This window comes from Corapipo altera, unplaced genomic scaffold (assembly GCF_003945725.1).
Source record: "Corapipo altera isolate COAL_440 unplaced genomic scaffold, ASM394572v1 79, whole genome shotgun sequence".
NCBI lineage: Eukaryota > Metazoa > Chordata > Aves > Passeriformes > Pipridae > Corapipo > Corapipo altera.
The window spans coordinates 3,780,025-3,807,137 of record NW_020884927.1 but is presented as its reverse complement, the minus strand read 5'-3'; the positions used below and the strand labels follow the sequence as shown (position 1 = coordinate 3,807,137).

The 27,113-nt window shown below is 40.9% G+C and overlaps 1 protein-coding gene across 1 annotated transcript in view; it reads right to left on the bottom strand.

Annotated features, from left to right (window-relative positions):
* TEDC1 (tubulin epsilon and delta complex 1) overlaps positions 1–27,113 on the bottom strand; it is a 69,895-nt gene that overhangs the window by 17,535 nt on the left and 25,247 nt on the right. The window contains exons 6-7 of the mRNA XM_027658357.1: positions 7,816–7,902; positions 4,599–4,811 (exon numbers count right to left, since the gene is read on the bottom strand). Coding sequence (XP_027514158.1) covers positions 4,599–4,811; positions 7,816–7,902 — 300 coding nt within the window. The remainder of the gene's footprint in view (positions 1–4,598; positions 4,812–7,815; positions 7,903–27,113) is intronic.

Sequence of the window (27,113 nt, the reverse complement as noted above, 5' to 3'; positions counted from 1 at the left end):
ACTGTTGGGGGCAGGCAGAAACAAACAAAAGGAAATAAGGAAACAAGCAAAGAAACAAAATAACTAAAAAGTTTCTTAATTTTAAGAGATTTAAGATTGATAGTTTTAATTATCAGACTCACAGTGTGCAAATGACCAAACTTACAACAAACAGACACATTGCCCCTGAAACCACATCTTGAATCATAAGCAGTTGTTTAGTGGTGCAAACCAGGCATCATGGCATAGCAATGAGTAACACATCTGAAATACCTCCACACAGTCCAAAATAAACAAATCAATCAATTGCAGGCTTTCATAAATTAAAGACACTTCAACAGATTTTCAAGCCAAATCCACAGTCTTAGCGCAGGTCCAACTGTTATTGAGCCACCCCTGACAGATACTTGATAACCTGGTTTATGCAGGGTCCAAGAATGGAAACTTCACAGCTCACCAGACAACCTACTCCCAATGTTTCTCTGCCCTGGATATTAGGAATTTTTCCTAAGTATCTAATTTTTCCTAGTATCTAATTAGAATCTCTGTGTTGTGATTTACACACATTCTTGTCCCATTCACTGAGGATATAGGGAGGAAAAAAAGAACAAAGAATCATATACCTCACCTTAGTCTTGCCATTTTTAACACAAAGATCTTCCGAAGACCTTACATTTCAGACTTATTTTCATTTTTGTCTTCTGCACTCTCCCTAATTTCTCTCCTCAGTGGTGATGCTCAACAATGGATATGAGGAAAGAGGAACTGTACCTGATTAGATCAAAGCTCCATCTAACACAGCACTGTCTTCAATAGTCATAGCAAATAACTAGGGAATAAGTTTAGGAATAGACAAATATGGAACAATACCTCACTTAAAGACACAACTTCCTAAACTCCAGTAGCTTATGGTTGAAAGTCTTTTCTGAACATAGAGTACTTTCCATATTTCTAACAATGACTTTTTTCTTCATTAATTTGTCCAGCAATTCCCTCTAGGTTCATGCCTCATGAAAACCAAGGAGCATCAGAAGAACAGAAAAAAACCTGTCTCCTCCTGCTCCATTGTAATATCCCTCTTCATTCTCTCCTCGTGCAAGGAGCCCAGCCTAGGTAAGTTTCCTCACAGAGAAACCCTTTCACAACTTGGGTCATCACTACATCCCCTCCCTGTGCCTTCTCAGCTCAACCACCTTTTTATTTATTTATGAATGGGACTAGCACTGCACATGGCATTCCAAAAACAGATGGGAATATTTTAAGTTTTGCTTTCTTCTGCTTTCCTAACAGTTTCTTAGGATTCAGTTTACTATTTCTGACCACTGACATTTCCACAGAGCTCATTCATGTGCCAAGACAATCAGAAGAAACACATGTAAAATTATGATCCTCCCTTCAGATGCACTTTCTTAAATTCATCCCCACGCAATTTCATCTGACATTTTACCACTTCACCACTCAGTACAAGGACCCTCAATAATCCTTTGCTGTTTTCCTTCAGGTGCTCTCAGGGATTTAATCTCCCCTCTCCACTTGGGCACCTCCCCATACAGGTCCTTTCCCAGAGCAGTGGTACAGGGCTATGAGACCGCACCAGTGACCACCTCCACAAACCCATCACAGCCCCCTCCTCTCCACCTCCTGCTTTGCTGTTTGCCCAAGGGAAAGATGAAAGACAATCACATGGGTAGTTTATTTTTGTTGGGAATCTTTTCAGAAAGGGACTTTATCAAATACCATTTGTAAATGCAATTAAACGACATCGATCCAACCGCCCATGCCCACATGCTTGCTGGTCCCTTCAGAGAGCTCCAACAGATTTGAGAGTCATGGCTCCTCTCTGCAAAAAAAAACTGTGCCGTCTCTTCCCCAGTATATCACATTGAATGCTGTGCCCTCAATTCTGTTGTTCAGAACAGTTTCTACCCGGTTGCCTAGCACAGGCATCAGCCCCACTGGTAAAGAGACAAATACTCTGTGGATTATCATGTTCTTTGTGAAGTACAAGGTAGTGGACACAAGAGCTGTAATAAACTGCACTACACCTCAGCTGGGCATGCCTGTAAGAGCCAAGATAATTTCCAGATGTCTCAGTACTGCAAGATACAAAGTCAGTGATAATGACTTTAGCCACCACTGTATCTTCTCTTTGTTTGATTAAAAAAATAATACAGAAGGAAAGATTTGATAAGCTTATTTCTCCAGGGAAAAGACTGAAGGGGTCAGAAACATCCAATTGATAGAGGAGCCTGCATTCAGCAAGCAGCCTGGCTGCAGGGAAAAAAGACAGACCACAGGCAAAAAGCATCACATAAGCAGCAACACTATGCAAAGGAAGGCCTGATATGAAGAGGATTGATGGAGAGTCGTCTGACCCCCAGCATTCCAAAAAATGCTGTCATGTAGCATTACAAAACAATTCTGTTTTAGGGCATGTAGAAGAGGAGGCATTTGCGATAATCCATCCTTTTAACAACACGCTTAAAGTGCACTCCATCTACTACCCAGTTGCAAACCCATGATACCCACAGAATCTCAGAAACACTGGAACATGACCAACCATTATTCAAATCCAATCAGTGCATCTATTTCAAACAAGAAATCATCAGTTAAATCTTTTTGCACTTAAATTTTTTAAGCATAAAAAAATTTCAGTGTGATATTACATAATATCTAACATCATATTTAACAGCATATATAGTGTTATATATATAAGAGAAGTCCAAGCATATTTTGCTTTAGAAATCACACACTGCAAATTTTATTTTTAGAATTCTAGGTCTGAGTTGTCCCACAACAGTCACGTCCGTTTTGCTACAGAAGCAACCAAATCTGATGATACTGGAGATCTGCCTAGTCCAGTACCCCATCTCTGACAGTGATCGACACAAGTGCCTAGAGAATACTGTAAGACAAAGGCAAATATATGGAGATACTTCCTCAGAATATTCCCACAGCCTGCAACGATTTGTTCTCCCGCTAACTCGTAAGGTTGTAATTTTTATCTGCATATTTTATAGTCTTTGATGGATTTCAACTTCCAAGAATGTGTACAACATTTTCAAATCCGTGTACACTGCTTATATCCACAGTGCCCCGTGGGAAGAGTTTTTGTACTCTGTGTGAAGCAGCAGCTCCTTGGGCCTGTCCCAGTCCAACTGATCCTAATTAGTTCCTTTTCCTTACAGTGGAAGAGAGTGATTAGCTCTCCATACACTTTTTCCACGCCAGACCTGTTTTGAACTCTTGGGCAAATACTTCTTGATCTGACAACCTGCCATCTTCATTTTGTCAGCTCATCTACAATCCTGTCTACCAACACTTCAATCTAAAAGCACATACTCCCCCCTCTCTCGAAAAGAAAGAAGTCTAACACCTCAAGCAAAAAAAGGCTCTCCTGAGTTAATACAGACACAAAATAGTGAAACAGCAATTTTGCTACTGCTCCATCTGCCCAAACTGTTTCTTTCACTTTTTCTCCAACCAGACGTATCATAAATTCTCTGGCACCCTCCTCTCAGCCCAGCTCAGCCCAGCTGCCCTAAGAGGCCTAATCAGCTGATCAGGGAGTGGAGCCGAGGTCATTTTCAGGAGATTTAAAGTGCTGCAGGGAGTGCAGTGACCCAGAGCGTGGCGAACAGGCATGGCAGTGAGAGCGGGGTGAGACATTTTTTATGGAGAGAGTAATTAGACATTGGAATGGGCTGCCCAGGGAGGTGGTGGATTCACCATCCCTGGAGGTTTTTAAGATGAGACCGGGTGTTGCACTCAGTGCCATGGTCGGGTAACCATGGCAGTGTTGGATCAAGGGTTGGACTTGATGATCTCGTAGGTCTTTCCCAACCCGGTTGATTCTGTGATTCTGTGACTCTCTCCTCATTAGTTTTTTTATGCCCGTATCCTCACTGTAATTTCTCCTTGTGCCAACATATTCAGATTCACCTTTTACATCTACATTAACATCTCCTTTATTTATGCCCCACCACTCCCTTCGGGTGCTTCCCAGTATCTCCCCATCCTTATGACAGCGAATACCATGTACACTTCCTTCATATCACCTGCTTTCCTCCACAGCCAGCCTCCCACAGCCAGTCTGTTCTTCCATCAAATCTTATGCCTAGTCTCTTCTCTCACTTCACAGGTTTCAAATCCCTCTTATTCCTTCCCCCATCAGACATTTCAAAGACTCCTAATTCAGTGAAAGATGACAAGCTCTGGCCTCTCCCACCCTTCTTTCCTTGTGAATACCTTTCTTTATTTTCTCACTATAATCATTACTGCTTTCAGCCCACTGCATCTATCCCCTCTGGGGGCTGCCATGATCTCCTTCTTCCTCCCCTCCTCTCCCCTCTCTTCTCCTCTCCTTTGAAACCTTCCTTTCCAAAAGAACACTTGTTTTGTTTCAGCATGCTGCCTCTCTGGGACAGATGCCTACTTTGTGTTTGAAAGAGCACTTGGCATGCTGTGGGCATAAACAGACAAGTAACCACAGATCTGACATTGTGACTGCAGCAAGGTTGACACAGAGCAGCAACAGGGAGGCTGCCCCAGAATGGGCCAAAGAGAGAGGAATGATCTTAGGAATCACTAGTGATCATGAACACCACCTGAAGCCTCACCTTCTCACACCATGCAGCCTTTCTGTGGGCTACAAGCTTATGCAGTTGGTCTTGGAGAGTCATTAGATCTCTGGATAATCTGTCAATTTGCCCAGTCAGATTGTCAGCCCAGGGGCAGCAGGAGGTCAGCTCTGGCAGCCTTCTTTTCTCGACATGAGTGTCCTGGGACTTGCACATATTTCCCTCTTCAGCCATATTATCCAACACAGTTTCCTAAAGGCAAAACAATAAAAGTTACTTTTCAGCAGGAGCTAAAATGGTTCCCCCCCCCATCTTCCTGCTAATTCATAACTAGGAATTCACTGCTGCCATCTCAATACACAGTTGCTCCACAATTTCAGAGTTATTTTAAGAGAGAACCCCCTCAGTTCACTGTAACACATTTCCACGTTAACAGAAAACTTATGTTGCTAACCTAGCTTATTTTAAAAAGCACTGCACAGTCAGCTACTCTCCACTGCTTTAAAGCATGAAGTAACACTCATGAGATGGAGGTGATTAGTACTGCAGCAGCTCTAGATATGCCTTTCCTCTCAAACTCTGAGGCTGGATGCACTTCTATGGCTTTTTGTAACAAAGTGATGATCAGGAAGGAGGTAAGTGCTTACACTGTACAGGAGAGCCTCACCTGATACGTGGCACAGCAAGCTGTAACACCCATGGGATCACTTGTGCTCATGGAAAACTCCACAAGTTGAGGAACCCCAAGAGATCCCTGCTCCAGGCTGGTAAGGAGCTGTCAGCTCTAGCTGATCATGACCATTTAGCTGACTTGATAATTAATTCTGCAAGTGCCTTCCAAGATAGCAACTGATATTTCAAATACTCAAAAAAAAAAAAAAACAAAAACCACCAAACCACAACCAAATAAACAAAACCTTCAGAGTCCTTGAAATGCATATATTCACTCTGGTGCACAGACTGTGTAGAAACACACAGTTTTCAAGCCAGGGTAGCACAGCACAACTAAAGGAGCCAGGCCTCACTCACAGAGTATTAAATATTTATTTCCATACCACTATCAAGAAGACATTAAATAGGAGAAGTCATAATCGCTTCTAAGGACATAATTTGCATTCAGAATTATCTTTAGTAATTGAAGAAGTAATTTAAAAACACTGAGAGGAAATTCAGCAGTTGAACAGCATGGTCTACACACAGGTGAGGAAAAACCAACTGCATAATTACTGGCTCAGCAGCAACACTGCTGGATGAGATCAGAAAGCCAGAAGTCATCAATATCACACTGCTAAAGTCAAGTACCATGTTAGCAAGTATAAACACAAGTCTCTGTGATAAAAGAGCAATGACTGTAACACTGACACACAGGTGAGGCACCTGAAATTAAACACAGACAAAGGGGAGGGAAAGTCCTATATGAGAGCAGCAACAACTATCACAAGTTTGGAAGAATGGCCTACAAAGAGACATAAAGACATCAGAACTTTTGCTTGGCCTAGAAACAGGGACTGGGAAGGCAGTGACATGCTAACAGTCTTCACTTATATAAAAGATTGCTATAAAGAGGATGAGAATTTTTATTTTTTTGCCTCTTTCTCTCTTTTCTCTGAAGGTAGGTTAAAAACTCTGGCTTAATTCACAGCAAGAGATTTTTAGGCTCATACAAGAAAAAAACTTCATAAGACAGCTAAGAATGACATAAGATACCCTACAAAACCTCCTTTCTCAGCAAGCATCAGCATTGCAAACTGGCACAAAGCATCACTGAGGCCAGCAGCTCATGCTGACCAAGGCCCAGCTCAGGAGAACACAGACATGGGGGGACACTGACAGGATAACAAACTGCATGGGAGTAAAACAAAGCTTTTTTGGTTTTGTTGCATTTTGGAGGCGTTTTTTGTTCATATTTTAAATTCATTAAATGACAAAATTTTGAAGTCACATTAACATTTGGATAATGCTGTCAGGCACACAGTGTTGTTCTTGGTGTTGTCCTATGCAGGGCCAGGATTTGGACTCAATGATCCCTCTGGGTCCCTTCCAACTCAGGATATTCTATAATTACTGCAGTGATATCATGCTCTGTCATGCTCCTGCCCACAACCATCAGGAAGACCTGGCAGTAGCTATGCAAGAACCATCCCATCCATCAGACCAGCAGTGCAAAACACAGGTTAAGGGGAAAGTGAAAACTAGTGTATTTTCAAAGCAATCTCATTTCCATACATCCTACTGCATCTGGGAACAACCACCAGTGAAACAAAAGGCAAATTCACCATCCAGCATATTGAATAATTTAAAAAGATGTGCTGGTCAGTTGATTTTTTTTCAAGTATTTATTTAGGACTTAACTCCAGGAAGTTCCCTATCACTCCCCACACCGTGCAACATGCCAAAGGCAGATATTTTGGCCATAACACTTGCAGTTATATTTTGCCTATTGGGAGCCAGGCCTATGCTAGTCTTGATCCCTTCCAAAAAAACGTTAAGATGGTAAACTTGTAAAGCAAAAGCCATTAGAGAACTAACAGCAGTTAGAAGCATCTTTCAAGTGAGGTAATTTTACACTGCCCTGTGCCTTGATTTTAGTGTAGAAGGAGGCGTATGGGCAATTACCAGCCAGCTCACTGATTATGAAAATTTTGTAATGTGGTGCTCTAAAGAATTATTTCAGCAACAGCGAACGGGCAAAAGTCATAGAGAGAAGTGAGATGGATGGCATCATTTGCACTTACTTGAGAAATCCTAAGATGCACAGAGAGAGAGGCTTATTGATTTTCTTATGATCATTCAACACAGTTCAAGGGGAAATCAGCAATGTCAACACACTATTTGGCTGGGAAAAATGAAGTTGTTTTCAATATCAGCTGCTTGCAAATTTAGTTATTCTCAAGACCGCAATAAACCTTAGAGGTCCTCTCCTGAAAAGCCATTTAATTTGAAGAAAATGTGTGATTGCTATGTTCGAAAACTATTAACAAGATGAAGATCAGACGTTTACATTTGTGTTAACTATATGAAATTCTGCCATTCTGTTCTGCAATTCCTCAGCTTAGCTGGGTGAGTCCTACAGAAGAAAACAGGAACAAAAGAAAACTAAGAAAACATTACTTTACCAAAGGCTTTTTGACTTTATCTCAAATGCTGTTGAACAGTTGGTTTGCAACATTTATTTTGTGGAAAGGGGCCTTTGGACATAGTTAGCTATGTTAGAGTCAAGAAAGTTGCACATTTCAAAATCAGTTTGATTCATTACCATCCACTGCCAATAAACTGGTTCCAGTTGCTTCCACTCCAGAAAGGCTTCTAGTTGCATGGTTTCAGACTCCAAAAGCTGTATAAGCTAGAGGAAAGGAGACAAAGGAAAGGAAATAAGGTAACATTGGTCACCTGAGAACTAAATGAAATGTATATTTGGTCTGAAGTACAAAAAGAGTGAGTGGTACATGGGACAGCACTGGGTTGCTTTACAAGGACACTGTAAAACCAGCTGGGGAAACATGATGTGAAACACTTTTCTCAGCATCACCCTCAGTCCAAATGTACAAACTTAATCAGTTTTTCTGTGCATATTTGCGAGTTTCCATATTGTTTTGAGGGATCAAAGAGACATAGTTCTGATATATAATTAGGTGCATGACCATCTTCAAATCTTCTATGTTTCTTGACTACCAAAATAAGCTGTGTTTATCCAAAAGTACTTTTACCCCAACTACCCCTTTGCTCTGAAATAGCACTAAAAATGTGATAAACTGTCTGATCTGCTGCATGAGGAAACCCTCCTGAGAGCACTTGAAAGAGACATTACCTACATTCTAGGTACATGAATTATTATTTTTTCACGAATATATACATAACACACATATATGGAGGAAACATTCCAAGACTAAATATTTATATAGCAGTAAAACGAAAGTTCTTGGAAAGAACGATAGGGTGAACAAATTAGGTATAAATCAAAGTTTATCAGATTTAACAATTTTGGTACTGGATGCATATTTGAAATGACCAATTTTAGCACCAATCTGACACCAAAGACAACTTTTTAAGATGACACAGATAAAACTACGGCCTCAAAGAAAATGATAAGGATCAGATCAGTACTACTTGAATCCACCTTATACAGATAACTGTCTTCTGCTAGCTTTGTTGAGTTTACTACATCACCTAATTTAAGTAACTGCAAAGCATGAGTTGACTTTGCAATTTTATTCTGCAGATATAACTTGAAGATAAAGGACCCAAAGAAAGGAATGCACTTTGCAAGAGTAACTGCTGGAAATTATAAGCAGTTTCCTCTAAAACACTGTTGCATCCAAAATACAATTATTACACATTTGTTTGCACAACTGACACTTGGCATTATGCTTAATGACTGCTAGTTTCAAGCTCAGCTGGGATATAAAAGGTGGAAGAATGGGTTTCTATCTCCTTCTTTTTCTTTTCTACTTTTCTTTTCATAGGTATATCTACAGCACAAATGGTTTACATTATGGGATCTGATGCTGGCAATAAAGCCCAGACAAAAAGTTGATTAAATATTCAGGCAACAGGTAAGTTGCCTGATTTTAAAGTAGCTTTGTAATGTGCTCACAAGCTGTGTGTGACTGCACTATGAACATGTCTTATTACGGTTAAAGAGGGCTGAGGGTTGGAATGGGGAGTCTTTCATTTTGAGCCTGAATGTTAGAAGCACCATATGCCACTGCCACTTGCTTTCACACCACAACTGGAAGGATGTGGTTCTGAAACTTCACCAAACCTGTAAAGGATATGTTGGAGTTAACTGACCTTAACAATAATCAAAGCTTTCTGAGCAGTCTCCTAATCTCAAACCCTTCAGGATCTTTTGCATTTGGGAGCGTTTTGTTGCCTTTATTTTTTTTTTAACTGCTCCATTAGTTATACAAAACTTGAACAGCTCATTTGAAAGCATTCATCTGATTCAGCTACCCACAGCATCCTCACCTTTCACTAAGGTATTACCACCCTCAGAAATATCAGGCCAGCAACTGTGTCCCAGATTGTTTCAGCCTTAAATCAGTAATGGGATCACTGCACTGCTCATCCTAGGACAGTTTCCAACCTAGAAGAAATACACCCTGGCAGCCTTAGGCAAGCCTGCAATAGCCAACATTTGAGTTTCTACCCCGAAGGACTTTAGGCACTGTTCCTGAATGACAATATCCTCTGCCATCCTTTATATGGGCCTTGCAAGACTTTGATGTTATTGCAACACAGAGAATAAAGCAGAACACAATAAAAACTAATGTACTACAAATATCCTTGAGATATCTTAGTTAAAATCATAAAAGCAAATAAATATTCAAGGCTGGGAAGGGATGTATGTCTGCATGCCTTGTGACTGCATGCAGACAAGGACAGTCTCCATATGACCCAGGCGTGACAGACTTTCACTCAGACTTACCTGCACTCAGGAATGAACATCTCTATCAGACAGCTTCCTTCCCCCACCCCCATCCTTTACTCAAGCCTCTCACAAGCATTTCTTGTTCTTTAACTAAGCTATGTTTTTTGTGACTTTGAGGTCAATGGTGTACATTTTCTTAGGTCACTCACTGAAAGTCACACCAGAGTTGGTATTTCAGTTGTATCTGCAACTGTGGAAACCAAGGCCCAAACTGTACCTCTGCATTTCCCCCCAATACAGTTCCTTTTCTTGTTCATTTAGTACCAACAAGAGTTCACACATATGCAATAAGCAGTTCTTCTACTAGATAAACCCCTCAAAATGTAAAAAAAAAAATTCATAAGCTATAACTAAAGCTGGCTGACCATTTTCAGTGACCTAAGGACCCAGATGTTATCATCCCTCCTAATGAAATTTAAAGACTGAAGTCTGTAGAAAAGCATTAATTTTGTCTCATGAACAAAGCAAGGCAGCAAATCAGAAATGTGCATCACATGGATCTAAGTGATGCTTAAGGATAATGTTTGAAAAATGTCTTTCCCTCTACACAAAATTAAGACAACAAAATCCATTTCCTTCATTCTTCTGGAGGAAGTTATTGCTCTAAAATATTTACACTGAGAGAAAAAGTAATGACAAATTCAAATTGCTAATCTCTGTGGAGAAGCAATTTCATAATGAATGCTGAGAGCAAACACTTTGCAGTAACGACTTCTTTAAACCATTATAAAGAAACCATCCCTGGTGCAAGCAACAGCTTTGCTATAGAGGGTAAACTGTGCTTAACTGAGCTGCTTCAGAGCAGGCTGCCAGGAAACCTCAGAGTGATGCAGAAGAATGCCAGCTTTGTAAAGAATACGCCTCGCTTCCTCTGGCATGTGGCTGTGATCTCCAAAGCCAAACATCCAGCATCCAACACAGATCACAGGCCTCAGGAAGCTCTGGGAACTTCGGCTGCAAAAGTCCGAGTTGACAAGATCTTCTAGGCAGTTTTGGATACTTCCCTGGAGATGGTCAAAAGCCATCTGGACACAAACCTGATGTGCTCCAGGGGACCCTCTCTGAGTAGGAGTTTGGACTAGATGGCCTCCAGTGGTCCCCTCCAACCCAACCCTACCCATTCTGTGGTACTCAACAAGAGGTCAAAGTTGAAACTTCTTCAGTATCCATGAATCTAACGCATATGCCATTTAAACACATTTGTAATTACTTTTGCTCTTGAGATATTAATCTCTTTCATATTATTTACTAGCATATTACAAAATTCATTGATGCCTGTAGACTGTTACAGAAATCAATATTTCATAATTTGCAGCATAATGCACCCTTTTCACAGGCTTAGTTCCAGAGAGCTCCCCACAACAAGTACTTAATCTCCGATGCCCACAAATCATAATTCAACTACCACACCACTGGCAAAAGTATTTTTAATCAAAAATTGCTCTGCCTAAATGTTCAGAAAATCATTTTATTGTTAGACAGAAAAAAAATGGTCTTACAGCCATAAATTATGTTTCTTGGCTCAGAGACAAACTACTGCTGATTCATCACCTATTCACATATGTCTGTAGACAGAAAACTTGCACTGGACTTCTGAGCACTGCAAACCTCACTCCAAAGGCCAGCATCTCTGGAGTATTACTCCAGGCTTGAGACAGGGTTGGTTTAGTATGAAGGCTTATAGGGGGAACCGTCAAGACTATTTAATAACTTTATTTGTTTAATAGGAAATGGTTTTATTAAATGTGAATTTTGGTAATCTGAATCCTAGTTCTGAATACCTAACAACCACAAAAGGTAAGTGGAGAAGTTCACTCCAAAAAATGCAAAGAAAGCAGTAAACGTTCATGAGAGTTACTCAATTTACATTACCAGAAGTAAACCATTACTGGGATTAAGGATTTAGAGACCTAACCAAGCATCAGATGAAACAAACAAATTCAACACAGCTTCACCTCCATCAGTACAAAACTCCCTTACCGAAAAAAACACTTAAACCTTGACAAATAAGAGCCTCTCGGCAGGCAGGCTGTTAGGTGGATTGCATTCAGTTTAAAACGTCACACACTGCCCCAATTGCTCTTCAGTGGGGCAAAGTTTTGAGATTGCCTTCACCAAAAAAAACCCAGAGAAGATCTCAGTATCACAAACAACTCAGGTTGGGACAGAAAAAAACACCGTAGGTGGACACACTCTAGTGCTCCAAGATTCAGTTCCACACTGTGATTTTTCCAGAAGCAAAGCTGGTTTAAGACATTGCCATATATCCCTTGAAGGCTAAAGCAAAAACAAACAGGTCTGAAAACTAGAAAGTCACGCTGGAGTAGTGTGAAATACTAGCAGCTGAAGAGCAAAAACCAACAGAACAATAAGCAGTCTCTAGCCACAAGGCAAATAAGGATCTACTCAAGTCATCTCTCTCTGCCTGTGAAAGCTGAGGGCTGAGACAGAGCAGGAGAAGCACCACAGCCCAACCATCATGAGGCAGGTGGATCTGAAAGACACCTAGAAGACAGAAGTGGATGAGAACTTCTCCCAGCACCAGCTATGGACCCCATAGGGATCTTGACCGACACCCCAGCAGGGAGTGGGAAAAGCCCTCTGTGGCTCCAGAAGCAGGTATTTCTATGTGTGCTGAGCATCACCTCTCTTGGAATTGCAACGGTATTTTTTTTTTGTGCTGCAAGACTGTAAGGGAAAGCAGGACTTGGATCTTTAGCAACACATAAAATACAAAACACAGGAGCTTTGGGTGGAGGAGTGTAATTCCAGATGCCAGGACGCGTGCAAAAACTCCAACACCTAAACCAAAGTATGTGACTTTTGCACTCGCCAACACCAGTTTTATATCCCTGGAGCTCAAACTTCAACTGAGCCATCTCAGTCTTTCATTGCTGAGAGCAGGAAATCAAACTGCTAGTTAAAGCCTTAAGTGACAAAGATCATCATTATAAAACATAATTGCTATTTGTGGAGGGATTCAGAAAACAGCTGTTTAAAATGCAACTGAAAGAAAATGGAATTTAAAACAAACAAAATGAGGCGTTTGGCAGATAAAAGTTGTACTACAGCTTTCACAGTGGCAGGCAATGAACTGGGATGTACCAATGACATTCATTTGCAAAGGAACAGGTCAATGAACGGACCGCTTGGCATTTTCCCTGTGGAAATGGAACATTAAAACAGGGAAAAAACATTATGAAAAAGAAGACTGAAGTGCAAGTTTTTACTTCAACAGCCAAGATCAAGATATAGCGGAATGGAAAATGTACACATTTTCTCCCCTTAAGGTACAACTGATTTTGGGTGCCTAACCTGGTATTCCCGAAGAGCCAAATTTTCAGGTAGTATGAAGTACCTTTAGCTCAGTTAAAGCACAGCCAGTAAATACCAAAAATCACAATTTACTTTAGAGAAATATCAGCCAGAAGATTTCAAAGAAAAGCATCAAATTCTATCACAGTACTGCCTGACAGCTGTTATTATTCTACTGCCAACCAGAACCCCTATGTAGCAGATGTCAAAAAGACCATTATTCTTCTGCTTTTATTCAGACTGTTCCTCTACGCAGAACAAAGCATTATCCATACTTATTTTTTTCCTTCCCCCTCCATATACTTGCACATTTCCCTATATTTTTAGCAGACCACAGAAACACACATAGAAATCAACAAGAACAAGCAATTTCTAATTTGCTTCTTAAACTGTTCAGAATTCAGCATTGATACTACACTCCCAAACAGTTCCAATATCCTGGATTCTGTGTGTTTCCACATGGGATGTTACTACACCAAGAAGAAGTGCCAGTTATAGGAGAAGCATTTCCATATGTACATGTGCCATATGTTTTCTGTGCATGTGTTCCATGTCTGCCCTGACACCAAGTACCTGACAGCTCTCTCATATAGAAATGTTAAATAAAATTTAGTTCTCACCCAAAGACAGAAAAAGAAACAAAGAAGAATGCCTTCCACCCTGGGAGATCCAACAGCACACAGAATTATCACAGATGTTCATGTTACTTAATTAATTTAGACATTTATTCAATATGTGGATTAGTCTAAGCTTGCCAACTTGATATGAATAGTGCCTCCCAGCCTAGCTCTCCTTTGACAAGCCATCATAGACTGTTGTGTATGCAGGTATATTCACACATTTTAAAATATGCACTAATGACTAAAGAAAGTACTAATTTAAAATGTGCTACAGTCTCTCATGTCAATTCATTTCTCTTGCTAGTCTCTTTCACAGCCCTTTAAATTAAACAACAAACATTTAAAAAGAACCACAAATCCAAAACCTCTTGCAAAGCATGAGTAACAACTGATTTTATAACTCTATTTCTTTGGTTATTTAAAAAATAAAAAATACCTGCCAGTAGAGCTGAGTTAACATTATGGGCCAATTGCAAACAAAGTTTAATTTTACAAGGCTATTAAAAAAGCTACTCCCAATCTGAGCTGTATTCTTGCCTCCAGAGAAAGGGTTCAGTTCAGTTTAGCTTTCCAGAAACAGTTCAGTTGTGGCCAAAGCCATTGCAATGTGTGAACTTAACTGTAGTCTCCTTTAACTAGCACGAGGCTGGAGAGTGCAGTGGTCTTGTCTTTCTTGACTTTCTGGATGGGTTAAGTGATGCAAAGGTGGATGGAGGACAACATGAGGCTCAGTGAGGGATCACAAGGTCATCATAGCTCTGGGGCACTTCAGGATCAGACTTGATCCACAGCTGTATTTTGGCACAAGAGAAGAGTGACAAGCCTGAGGTCCCTTTTCTGTTAGAAGCTGATAACTGATTTCTCTTTTGGATGAAAACAACAACAGTACAGACTCCACAAGCAAAGATGCTCTGCACTCTCTAGTGGTTACTGTGAGCTTCAAGGCACAATTCAAGAGATGAGTTATGAGTTTGAAAGCGCCTTACCTAAATGTTTTTTCCTGATATTTAATTTGTTCCTTCAGGGTCCAATACCCCAGTTAAAATCAACTTGGCTGGACCACTGAGACCACTTCAGACTCCATTAGCTAAAGACTGTCAGCAACTGAGCCACTCTCACTCCAAAGTCTCCTACCACAGAAAGTTCAGAGGCAGCATGACCAGGGTATTTTGATATAAGTGTGGATAGAAGACACACCTCTCACACCTCAGCAGCCTCAGCTGATAAGTGGGAGTTTCATCATTCAGCTTACAGACACCAGATATGATGCTGGTACAAGCTTTTCTGTAGCACTGTATGGGACCTCAGAGTCTGCCTGGCCTCCCTGTGCTGGTCCAAAGCACCACCCGAGCCAGGGTAGCTTGCTCCCACCACTTCCACAAAAAAAAAAAATTAAAAATCTAATGCCAACTGATGACAAAGCACCTCAGCCTTGTCTCTCCAGCTTATTAATTCCAGCTGCATTGTCTCACATGGAACTATATTATAGTATGTCACTGTCATTGCCACTGTCACAGCATTCAAATTATGTTAAGTACAGCATAAAACAAGCAAAAGCACAAAAGCAGCAGTGAAGCTCAGTATCATTCTATCAGTTCTGCCACTGGCAATCACAACCAAGCATTTGTAGCAGTGCAGTATGTATCTATCGTGCCTCAGAGATACCCTTCTTTCTTATGGTGTAGGAGACTAAGATATTGCTGCTACGTAGTCCAAGAATTTATGGAGTCTGTGATAAACCACTGCATCATTTTTCAAGGTCCAAGAACTCTATAAACTTGGTCAGTAAAATGTACTAAGTAATAACTCATCACCAAAAAAATGGTGACGGCAACTACAGAACTGCAGCTCTATTAAATCCTTTTTTTTTTTTTTGTATGGATAAGTTTAGCTGAAAGCAATATTAGTGACAAATTGCAGCCTGGGGAAATTTTCAGATCAAGGTAATAATGCTATGAGGTAGAATGATTTGCTTTAGCGTTGCTATATAACGCTTCCAGTTCTTCCGACTGGACACTAATTGCAGCCAGAGGCCACCTTGCTTAAAAAATATCTAAAGAAATATTTTAGCACTAAATGTGTCTGGAGTAATAAAAAAAAAAATAAAGCACCCTTCCTTCAGAAGAGGCACTGGGAAAATGAAATTGGGCAGCAAGTTCAACAACTAAATGATTCATGGCTGGTGATAAGCTAGTGCCTGCCAGTGAAGAAGCTGGTCTCATGCTAAGGGTCTCATTGCCAGTTGCTGAGCTGAACCATGAGGGTGGGAAGGGACCTCTGGAGGTCTCTAATCCAATCCTCTGCTGAGAGCAATGTGCTCAGGGCTCTGCCCAGCAAGTCCTGAACATCAACAATGCAGATGTCACCCCTTCTCCAGGATCTGGTTCCAGAGTTTGAACATTCACGGGAATTTTTTCCTCTTCTATCTGGCCAGAATTTCTCATGTTCCAACTTGTGTCTGTTGCTCCTTCTCCTGTCCAAGTGCACCTCTGAGAAGGGCCTGGCCCATGCTCCAGCTCTGACCACCTCAGTGGCCTTCCTGGACTTGCTCCTGTGTGCCACCATCCTTATGCTGGGGAGCCCAAACCAGACACTTGGCAATCAGGCTCACAAGCACCGGGAAGAGGGACAGGATCCCTCCGTTTCCCCTGTGTGGGGTGTTTTTCAAAGCTGCTTATTAAGCAGATAGCTCCCAGCAAGGGGTTTATTCCACCCCAGATGGAATAGTTGGTCCTTTGCACCAGCCTTAGATCAGCTTCTCGAGGCTCCTCTCATTTCTCCAGCCCATCTCGGACCCCCTGAGCGAATATTCACTGCTGTGCCCAGTCTGGTCTTGCCAGCACACTTGCTGGTGGTGTGCTCCATCCCATCATTCAAACCATGAATAAGATGTTAAACAGTACTGGACCAAGAGCTGATCCCAGAGGGACACCACTAACAACCAGGCACCAATTTGAGCTCAGTGTCCCATAGTTTTCCACTCATGCTCCCGCTCACTAATCCAGCCCATCTCTAACAAAGCTGGCTAAAAGGATATAAGGATTTTCCTTTAGTGACACATAAACACCGGCCATTCTCTGTCCTTACCTGCTTTTCAAAGCTCTTTAATTACCTGTCTCTGCCTCCTTCTGGGATGGGATACTCCACACTGCTTTGAAAGAGAACCAGCAGCATGATCCGAGGGGACTGCAGAGGTGGGGAGCGCCTGTCCCAGAGCAGGCAGAACTGAACCAGCTGGTAACAGCCGGCATCAGAGGAACAGAAACCATCTGATGCCACAGACAGTTGTGGGGAAGGAGAATTGTTTTGATCATATTCATCTTTTGAAATTCAAAGCAGTTTAGCTCCTGCAGAGGCTTCTTTCTTTCTTTCTACAGCATGAGGGAGAGTCACTCCATACATTTCTGACCTCTTGAACCTCTCTAAATTAACTCTCCCACGGGTATCTTTTCTCCTGTCATCAAGCCTAAACTTCCATCCCAACTAGCATCTGTTTCTTAGCTCTGGATAATGCTTGCTTGTCTTTCAGACAGGATCTGGAAGCCAAGCCCCACTGTTTCCGGAAGGATATTAAAACCTCCAGCACCACCACTACAGGAATGACCAGGGAAACTGGGAAAGGAGTTCCTCACCCAAGACAACTGGTCCACTGCCTGCTCCAAGAGGAGACTACACAAAGAATTCAAAGGGAAGTCATTTGTATTTTAACTTTTTTCCAAAGTTTTTCCTTCTAAAATTGACTTGAATCTGCCTTAGAAACTCCAATATACATTACCTTGCACTTTGACTGCTCTTGCTTCAACAGTGCACAGCTGATCAGAGCCTTTCACTTTCTTAACAAGGATCAGAAACTCAGCTACAAATAGACACTGTCTAAAAGCAGCTTTGAAGCCATTTGACCTCTGTAATTCTTCCTAATTTTACACAGATGACAAGGGTTGAATCTTGTTCTGCCTCATTTTTGCAAATGAGTACCTGGATCCACTGTCTCCAACATGTTTTAATAACTACTACAGCAAACCGTGTTTTATGTGACAAATGTCAGCAAATGAACTGAAAACCAATTGCCTACAGTATTTCAGAAGGAAAATGACATGGCAGCCTACCTGCTCCTTCTGTGGAGTGACTCATTAAAAAAGGCAGGAATAACATTCTTTGTTCCTGCCACGCAGCACGGGGCGGGCAGCACATGCTGTCACTGACAGCCTCTTTGCTTTCTTAGCACTTATTCTTGCCTTGCAATGACATGTGGGAAAGAAAAATTATATCTGAATCACCCGGAGCTTTTTGATTTCCATTTTAAATTGTTTTCTCAGTAGCCCCTCTCGTCCTCTACGGGAAATGCATAACAACCACCAAATCACTTCATTTGTAAGACAGCATGCACTGTCAGCTCCAGTCAGTGTAAGGAGGGGTTCCCATGTACACAGCCAGGAGAAACAAAATACAACAGCTTTTCCCAATAACCTTCAAGGTACCAAGCTTCGAACCGAACCAAGAGAGCCCTTTCCCAGAAAAACAACAATAAGTAATGAGTATTCTGGATTTTAAAGGTAATCTAGGCGCTGCCACTAAGAGAACCAAAACACTTTTATTGTGTTGAACATTTCCAGGAAAATGTGTGTTTCCTAGCACAGCTCATCCTCTCTGGAGAGTCTGAAACTCTACCCATCCCATGGCAGCAATTTCACCGGGCAGAGCACAAGAGCAGCCACTCTACTCCTGATGTTACACCATCAAAACACCAAATTAGAGATATCTACAGAGAAAGAATATGCCTTTCAACCAACATAACTCATGGAGGTTTAAAGCTAGTCCTTGCTCCGTTATTCAGATTACAGATACCAGGGCACCAACAGGAAAGCAGCAGTCCAGGACAGGGCAGGAGTCTCTGACACGGTCAGAAAGTCAGCTCAGACCAGCCAAGGATCACCAACACACTCCTGACCCTGCTCATCGCAAACAGGACAGAGGCTACATTTCATTTTAGCCTGCAGGTGACCTTCATATTAAACCCATCCTTACGACCTCCACTTCTTATTTGAACCACCACCATCAAAGATCGAATGCTCTGAATCATTCAGCTCCCTCAAGCTTTCTTGTGTGAGCCTCCAGGCCTCCTGCATTTAGGTGCTGGAGCCCCATCTATAATGCAATACGTTATTAGATCTGCTTTCCCCTGCAATATTAATGTCAGTGCCCATGCTATTTCTCACCAACCTGACTATCATGCATGTAAAATGTCTAAAGTAACTGTGGCTGGAAGAACAACACAAAGCATTAAGTCACTTAACAAGGGGGAAAAAAGCATTGCCTTTGACTGGTAGGGTTGTTCAGAGCACATGGCAGTAAGCATGTTTTACACCTCTAATGCACAACCCAGCAGGAAAAATGCTAAAGTTGGAAACTGAAGCATTCAAACTTAAAAAGTGCCAGAATTCAAGTTGCCTAAACAACACTTATTTGTCCATCCCATGTCTAGAATTATGTAACCGAAATATTTCCCTTCATAATCTGTCTCACCAAGGGCACAGATTGGCTGATGCTCATTCCACATGCTATTCCTTTTCCTTTTAAATGGCATATTATTGTTTGTTCTTCACAGGGAAGCCATAGACTTATTTGTCACACATCATTCAAATCCCATTCTGAAGGCAGAATTTTTATCTTTCAGATAAACAAGTTATCTTTCCTAATGACCCATGTGAGACGAGATGATAGCATTAATGTCATTTTGCAACTGGAAAATGAAAACAAGGAGATGTAAGTAAAATGCTTCCATTCCTTCTTTTGATGCCTCAACTGAGACTTCCAAGACACAACTGTCAAGGAAATTTAAAAATTACTATAAAGCGCTTCATGGATACATCTATCCAGCAGAACTCCACAACTTGCAGATGCTTTAGGCAGTTTTCCTACCATGGTAAGTCTAGTTTAAGTAACTCACCCTAGGGAATTTGAGAATCCTACGACACAGAAGCATGGCAGTTCTCTAGGACAAAGCCCTGCTGCCTCAGCTATTCTGGCTTCCTTCCTCCTCCAGTGATTCTCCCACTCTCACTCCTATTTCTTCATCTTCATCAACCACTTTCTTTACCACAGCTCTGACTCACGAATAAGGTACTTTGCTCTCTGAATGATACAATGGTTCCTAATAAACATATCTTGTTTATTAGGATATAATATAGGATATAATACATTAGAATATAGTGCAACACTGTGCTCCCATTTAGATTATTGATAACTTCAATGTTTTTAGAAAAATACTTTTGAAAATTCCTCCTGCATCATCAGGAACTAGTCCACTTGAATCATCATTGGAGGGGGATGACATTTTCCTGCCAGCAGGTAATTTCTCATAATCCCACAAGGAGCAAGACAGTGATTCAAGTCTTTAGACAGACTCATCTTCCTCATTCACAACTCCCTGTCCTAATTCTCCTCTCCTCTCTTGACCTTCCTGTCCACATTCAGTCCCTCGTGCTCTTTTCACCCAGACAATCTGAATTCTTTCATATCACAGTTACCTTGCCTCCCCAATGCCCTTATGCAGGCCTCTAGTCCAAGGGTCTCTCCCAGCTCCTGACTTCACTAAACAAGAGCCAGAGCAAAAAGGTTCCTTACTGTCCATCCTATCCCTTTCCTGTCGCTGGGTATCTGTCAAAGGCCTTGGTCCTGTGGGGGAAGAAAGACACGCGACACACACACTAGGATGAAGAGACACACTAGGATGAAGAGCCGGAGAGATGTCTGCCCACTACGCTGAGCAGGCAGCTTCTTATTAGGTGCTAAGTTCCACTTTCCCACACACATACACTACAAACATTTTCTTACAACATCCAGGAATGCGGCACCTTGCACTCAGCCACACAGCTCAAGGGTGTGTCCATGGGAACTATCTAATTATAATTAGTTCTACTGCTCCCATGGAAAATGGCCCAACACTTTATAATGTTCCAAAACCCTCAAACTTCAGTTGTGGGGCTGTGACTTCACCCCACACTTTCCTCTCCCTGTTCAGAGTCCTACTTCAGCTCCCAGTCTGCAGCTCCTAACACAGTCCATCTTCCCCATGTTCTTTAATCAATTATGTTAGAATGGTTTAGTAAAAGTAAGTTAAAAACAGGAGAGGAAAACCTGAATACTTTAAAAGGGCAAAGCATTTTCTACTTTTATTCAAAGTGCTGCGGCGAGCATAATTATGCAAATTCAAAAAACTTGTCATAGTTGACCTTTTCAAAACACATGTGTCCATGGGCCTAACATACAATTCATTGGTGAACCCTGAAATTTATTAAAGGTCAGCAGTTCTAGAACTGCATCTTATTTAATCATTAAAAAACTTATTTAACATGCAGCCATCAGCAATCTTCAATGAAAAACAAACTTGCTTTAAAATAGGTAAAAATGTAGATGCACTGGGCTAGAAGAACCTGTACCTTTAAAAAGTTCTGTAAAAGGAAAAGAAAAAACTGTTCTTGCTACATAAACTATCAGCTTACTTGGTGTTCTGAAAATTCAACAAGGTCAAAATCCAAAGATTTTGGATTTTGAAGCCCTAGAAGCATATCTGGTAAATGATGAGGAGTCATTACTAATTCAAACTAAGTTAATTCTGGTAGTGTGTAGGGTAAGTCTAAAATCTCACAGTGTTTAAATTCTTCATAGCTTGGCTGTTTCTTCTGCGCTATTGCTCCAAGAACTGTGTCACAGACCTTTGTGCTCCTCTGGGGGAGATTGTTCTCCACCTTTACAATCCCATTCGCAGCAACACAGTCTCTCCTCACCTTGAGAACCAGTTCACGCAACCATCTTTCTGTGAAGAGCTCACACAGACCTCAGCATAACACCAAGTAAAATGAATCTGTGAAGATTTCTGTGGCATCGGGACTGGCCAAGGAGGGATTTTGTACAGAAAATGCGCAAAAGTTAAACCAAAACAAGAAAATCCCATGTTTTCACAAACATTCACAAGCCTCAATACGATTCCTCTTATGTTGTATTATTTTTTATGCAGCATCCACTTGAAAAAATTCAAGTATTTTTTTTCTTTCAAAAAACCCTGAAACACAATGACAAATAGGCAAAGCTGCCCTTAATTAGAACAGAAGTTACAATACAAAATATCCCTGTTCCATGATGAAAATGACAGAACTATGGCTTTTACTAAGGGAATGAAGAAATACACATACAAAAAGCTAAGGGTCAGATCAAACAGAATTAGCTGCCAGAGCACCACAGAAGATTTTTGAATCTATGATAATTTATAGCAAGGAAGGCAGTTTGTCCTTGAAGCTCAAGGACTTTTTTTCATTAAAGAACAAATATTTTTTCTGGAATTTACATGCAGTACAAGCCTTCACTTTCTGAATTAACCTTCCACACAGCAGCATCAATGTCTATAGGATGAACGTAATTTTTTTCCACTGGTATCTACACTCTGAGAAATACGTTCTTCAACTGCTTCTTGTACAAGAGATGGAAGGACATCATAAAATATCAGATGGCTCCCTAACAGGCTCTTTGAGATTCAAATAAGGTTACATTATTCACCCCACCATATAAGACCACAACAGGGTTGATTACAGAAATACTACTACAGGTCTGTGTCAAATCAATAATGTGACACGATGTCAAGCTTATCAGAGGGTTTTAACTGTTTATTTTCATTTAGCGCCTGCCTGCAGCGTGTGTCACCACCAGGAACATTCCATGAGGTCCCAAACCATCAGCACAAGGACACCAAATATAGCCAGGGACACAGTAGCTGGAACTATCCTGCCATAGTTACTCCAATTTCATCCAAGAGGGTCAGCAACTTAGGATCCATTTCTGGAGATAATGGAATACCACAGTAATTATTCAGTAGCCAACCAAATAACTTATATTAGCTAACAGACCTCCCTTTTGCACCTCTGCCCTCACACACATGCCAGGAGGTGGTGCTGTCCCTCAGATGCTCTGAATACACTCGTTGCTCTTTCTGTGTAACATATTTATGCAGATAAAAGACTTCACTAGATCGGGGTGACTTTATGCAAGTGCACAAGCCCACGTGTGCATGCACATGACAACAGCTGAAGATTCAAATTTCATGCAAAGTAACTAGTAAATGCACAGTCAACAATTTTAAAAATTCCAACTTTATCAGTTCCTAATGATCCCAATTTGAATGCACTTGTTCTGAAAAGCACAGAAACTCTTTAGTGCTTTGCATGAATTCAAATCATTGGCTGTAACTCACAGAGAATAAACCTGTTGTGTCACCCATCTGTAACAGCCATCTGGGACAGATGTTTTAAATGGAAACTGCCATGAGATTTAGGGTTCACAATCAACTGATCATACATCTTGATCATTTACCCCTTGAATGACCCAATAAGAAATTATGGATCCCACCTGACTGAAGGAAGCAATACAGATACTTTACATTGGCTTCCTTCTCTGATATACGAACAGTCCAGAAAGAGGATCAGTGCTATGCCTGCACCATCCTATCCCATCCTACCCAACCCCTGCTGCTTGGAGAGCTAAAGCTCATCTGAATTTTTTATGGGGATGGAATTGATGATTCATTATGTATGCAAAGGCAAGCAGACTACTTGTTTGCTCCTATTTACTTGCTACCAAGGACCTTAGTTTCTTAAGCCAAATAAATCACCTTAAAACATGTTAACAATCAACAAGCATAAATATTTTTCATATATTTCTGAAACAAAATTATTAGTTATTCACATCCAAGTTCTGTCAATTCTATTGCATGTCCATCTGGCAGACAGTTGCATTATTTATTTGCTGTCACACTTAATAAACTGATTTACTGGCATTTAAAGATGTCATCTTTACTCATTACAATTTCAATGATCACTTCAGCACTGCCAGCATTGTACCAATGACCCGAGTTTCAACATTTAATCTCTACTTAGATTGAATTCCACATATAAAGCAGTATATGAAGAGACAGAAGACACTGAAAGACTATGCTGTTCTCATTCAAAGTTCATTGATCTCTATATGGTAACAATTTGATGAGAAAGTTAATTTAGGGACTCAGTTGCAACATACATTTTTCAAGCTCAAGGTAAACTTCAGAACTGGTGACATTGCAATGAAGAATTAAGGTAAATAGGCTTGATAGACAAGAATGGGACTATATCAGGTTCATAAAAATTAAAAGCTACCCAAGTGGTCACACATCACAGCCACTGTCCTTACAGCCACAGGAGGAATGAGACCACATCCTCAGAGACAATTCTTACTGCCCAGCAAAGTTTGGGGCAGATGCTGCTTACCCTCGGCCACATCTTCTTCATGCTCTTCCAAGTACACTTCCAAATTATTTTAGCTGCAGTGCCAGAGACCAGAACTCCATTTCTGTCCCGAGATATTTCAGGTTGGCAAATACCAGCAGCACCCCAACTGTACCCCAGTTTATTAAGGGAACAATTTAAAAACCTGATCAGCTTGGAAAATGCATCAAAACACAGGACATTTAAGATGCTCTGGACTATTTTCTAGGACACTCTAAGTGACTCGTGCAAGAGATTTTCAAGAAAATACACGACCACCCAAGCTCCCTGTACGTGTCCCCAGTTTGCTCACTCTTAACACAGCCTGGCAAGCAAACAGCTCCACAACCATCACCACTGACTGAGGGGTTTCTGCTGAGAAGGTGACCACCAGTGTATTTCTGCAACACTCTTCAAGCCAGGGGTGCTCAAAAACACACAACAGCATCTTAGGAAGGAAAGGACATACGTGCAGAGGTCAAGAGCTAACATGAGCATACACATCCACTTCAACTGGAAACTGAACTCCAGCTGAAATAACACCACCTCCCCTACACTGACACCCCTGGGCAGCATAGGAACTAAACACACCAGTGACCCGCAACTCCCAGCCACACACACACACATATACAACCACAGCCAAGCCAAATGACAGGAAAAGTTGGAATTTTGATCATGCCCCACTGGAGAAAAACATAATTAAAACCATTAGGTTTGGAAAACTTCCAGCTCCATGAATCTCACAAAGACATTTATGATGATAGAAGAATAATAATGTCCAGTAAAATCCCTGTACGCAAAAGCACTAAAAGAGTTTTATAGTCAGAAATCCAAGGGAAGAACGTTTTATAGAAAAGGAGTAGCATGACTCTTCCATTTCATAAACTTCAGCTTAACTTCACAGCTCTCTATATCCTATGACACTTCTCCTGTCAGACTAAACATCTCTTGTTTTGCTGCGAGAGCAACGTATTCCACAGGATATTTTTGACGAAAATTAACTCGAGGCTTCAATAAAAAGAGAGCAAAATCCTTCCTGTGATAGCTAATTTCTGACGCTTCGATCCACTTTGCATTACTATGCTTTAGAGGATGCCTAAGATGAGAAGGAATTCATAACACCATCCAACAAGAGAGGTGCATTACAGTAAGGCATATTGACACGCTTGCTCTTTTTAATCAATCCATGCAGCAGGTTCTTACTTGAAGTAACATAAAGAGAAATATCACATTACTTGAAAAGAAAAAAAAACTATTTCACAGTTTTTGGAAAAAGCATTTGGCAGAGTGCTACCATCTGCACCAATATTTGAAAACCAAGCTACTCAAATATGCATAATGTACTTAATCTTAACAAGATATTTGAAAATTAGAGGCTTTTTATTACATTTACCAAAGCAGCATCACTTTGCATATTGAATATTAGATCCATCTGGAAAAGTGACACTTGAAACAATGATGCCTTTTCAAGTCCATACCACCTTGTTATATCAGGCTATTCATACATACGGAACATATGACTTCTGGAAGCTGCTTTTGGGAAATAAGGGTAAGGGGAGACAAACACTACAAAGATTGCTCATATGGTGACCATAAAAATGATGAGGCTCTCGAAAACATGTATACTGAAGTGTTGTGATGATTTCCCGCAATTTCGCCTGTTTATTTTAGAATCAGGCACATGAGAGCAGCTTAGAGGACATCTCCTTTCTTGAATAGGTTTGAGAGCTTCAAGAGGTTAAGAATTTCACAGTTGATTAGACTGACAAACAATTCCAATTTTGGATCAGTCCAAGCAGTAAACGACATAAGAAAAGAATTTCCAACACACATCCATTGGAGCTGGAACCTGTTTGGGATTGCACCTGTCAGAGCCCACAAACTGGAGACAGACACTGTGGCCACGCATAGTTTATTTAAAGAAAACTTCTTCTGCCACCCTGCCTCTGTGCCTCTCAGTCATCACCCTGCTTTTGTTTCACGTATTTGCTGTTTAAGCCTAGGAAAAGTGGATTGAAGACTCCACTCATTTTAACTAAGCAACATAGCTGCCAACTAAACCTACTTGACTACAGCACTTTACCTAACCACAATGCTTACAGTACAGAAGGATTCTTTCCATTTTATCCTGAGCCCCAGCCTGAACAATGCACCTGGAGCAGACATCCAGGAAAGGGGGCAGAGTGCAAGAAAAAACTCCTGGAATGATTAATTAACAGAGTAGTCAAAACAGTTAGGCTTTGTAGGAGCATTGTTACGCTTTACTGTCACAGGTCAGTGACATAATCAAGGTAAGGCTCTGGGAAAAAGGTAGTTGCCAAGTCCTTCTACACAGCCAGTAAGTTTCTAATAGCAGCCTGTCATACCTTACAGACTTTTGCAAGATCTGGAAGACTACAAAGTATAGACTTCAGAGCAATGTGCTGCTGTGTGTTCCAAGCTGCTGAGCAAACCATAGGAGAGGGACTGCAAAGCAGAAGCAAAAAAGAAATCTCAAGTTGACTTAGAGCATTTGCTCTAGAAAAACAATAATTTTCCTGGAAAATGTTCTAAACAGATGAATTTTATCAAGAGGCTGGATGTGAGTTGTTCACCCAAGAAATGCTCAGTAATGAAAGACTAACATGCACTTTACTTTAGGGGGTTTGAACATAACACTATCCTCCCACCTTTGAATCAACTGTTCTGAACTTCTTTGTGCACAATATTTACAATGCCCGCTTTTGTTCTTATGCTAGCAGCAGAAAGAATACCTTCTTTGAGCAAACAGACCTGGACAGACTGCAGAAATTTGCCAAATATTGATTTTGTTAGGGATGAGCTTAAAATTTCCACCTTGCTTAGCTTCACACAGAATGAACTTTTACAAACTGATTTTTAAAACAAATGCATTATATTG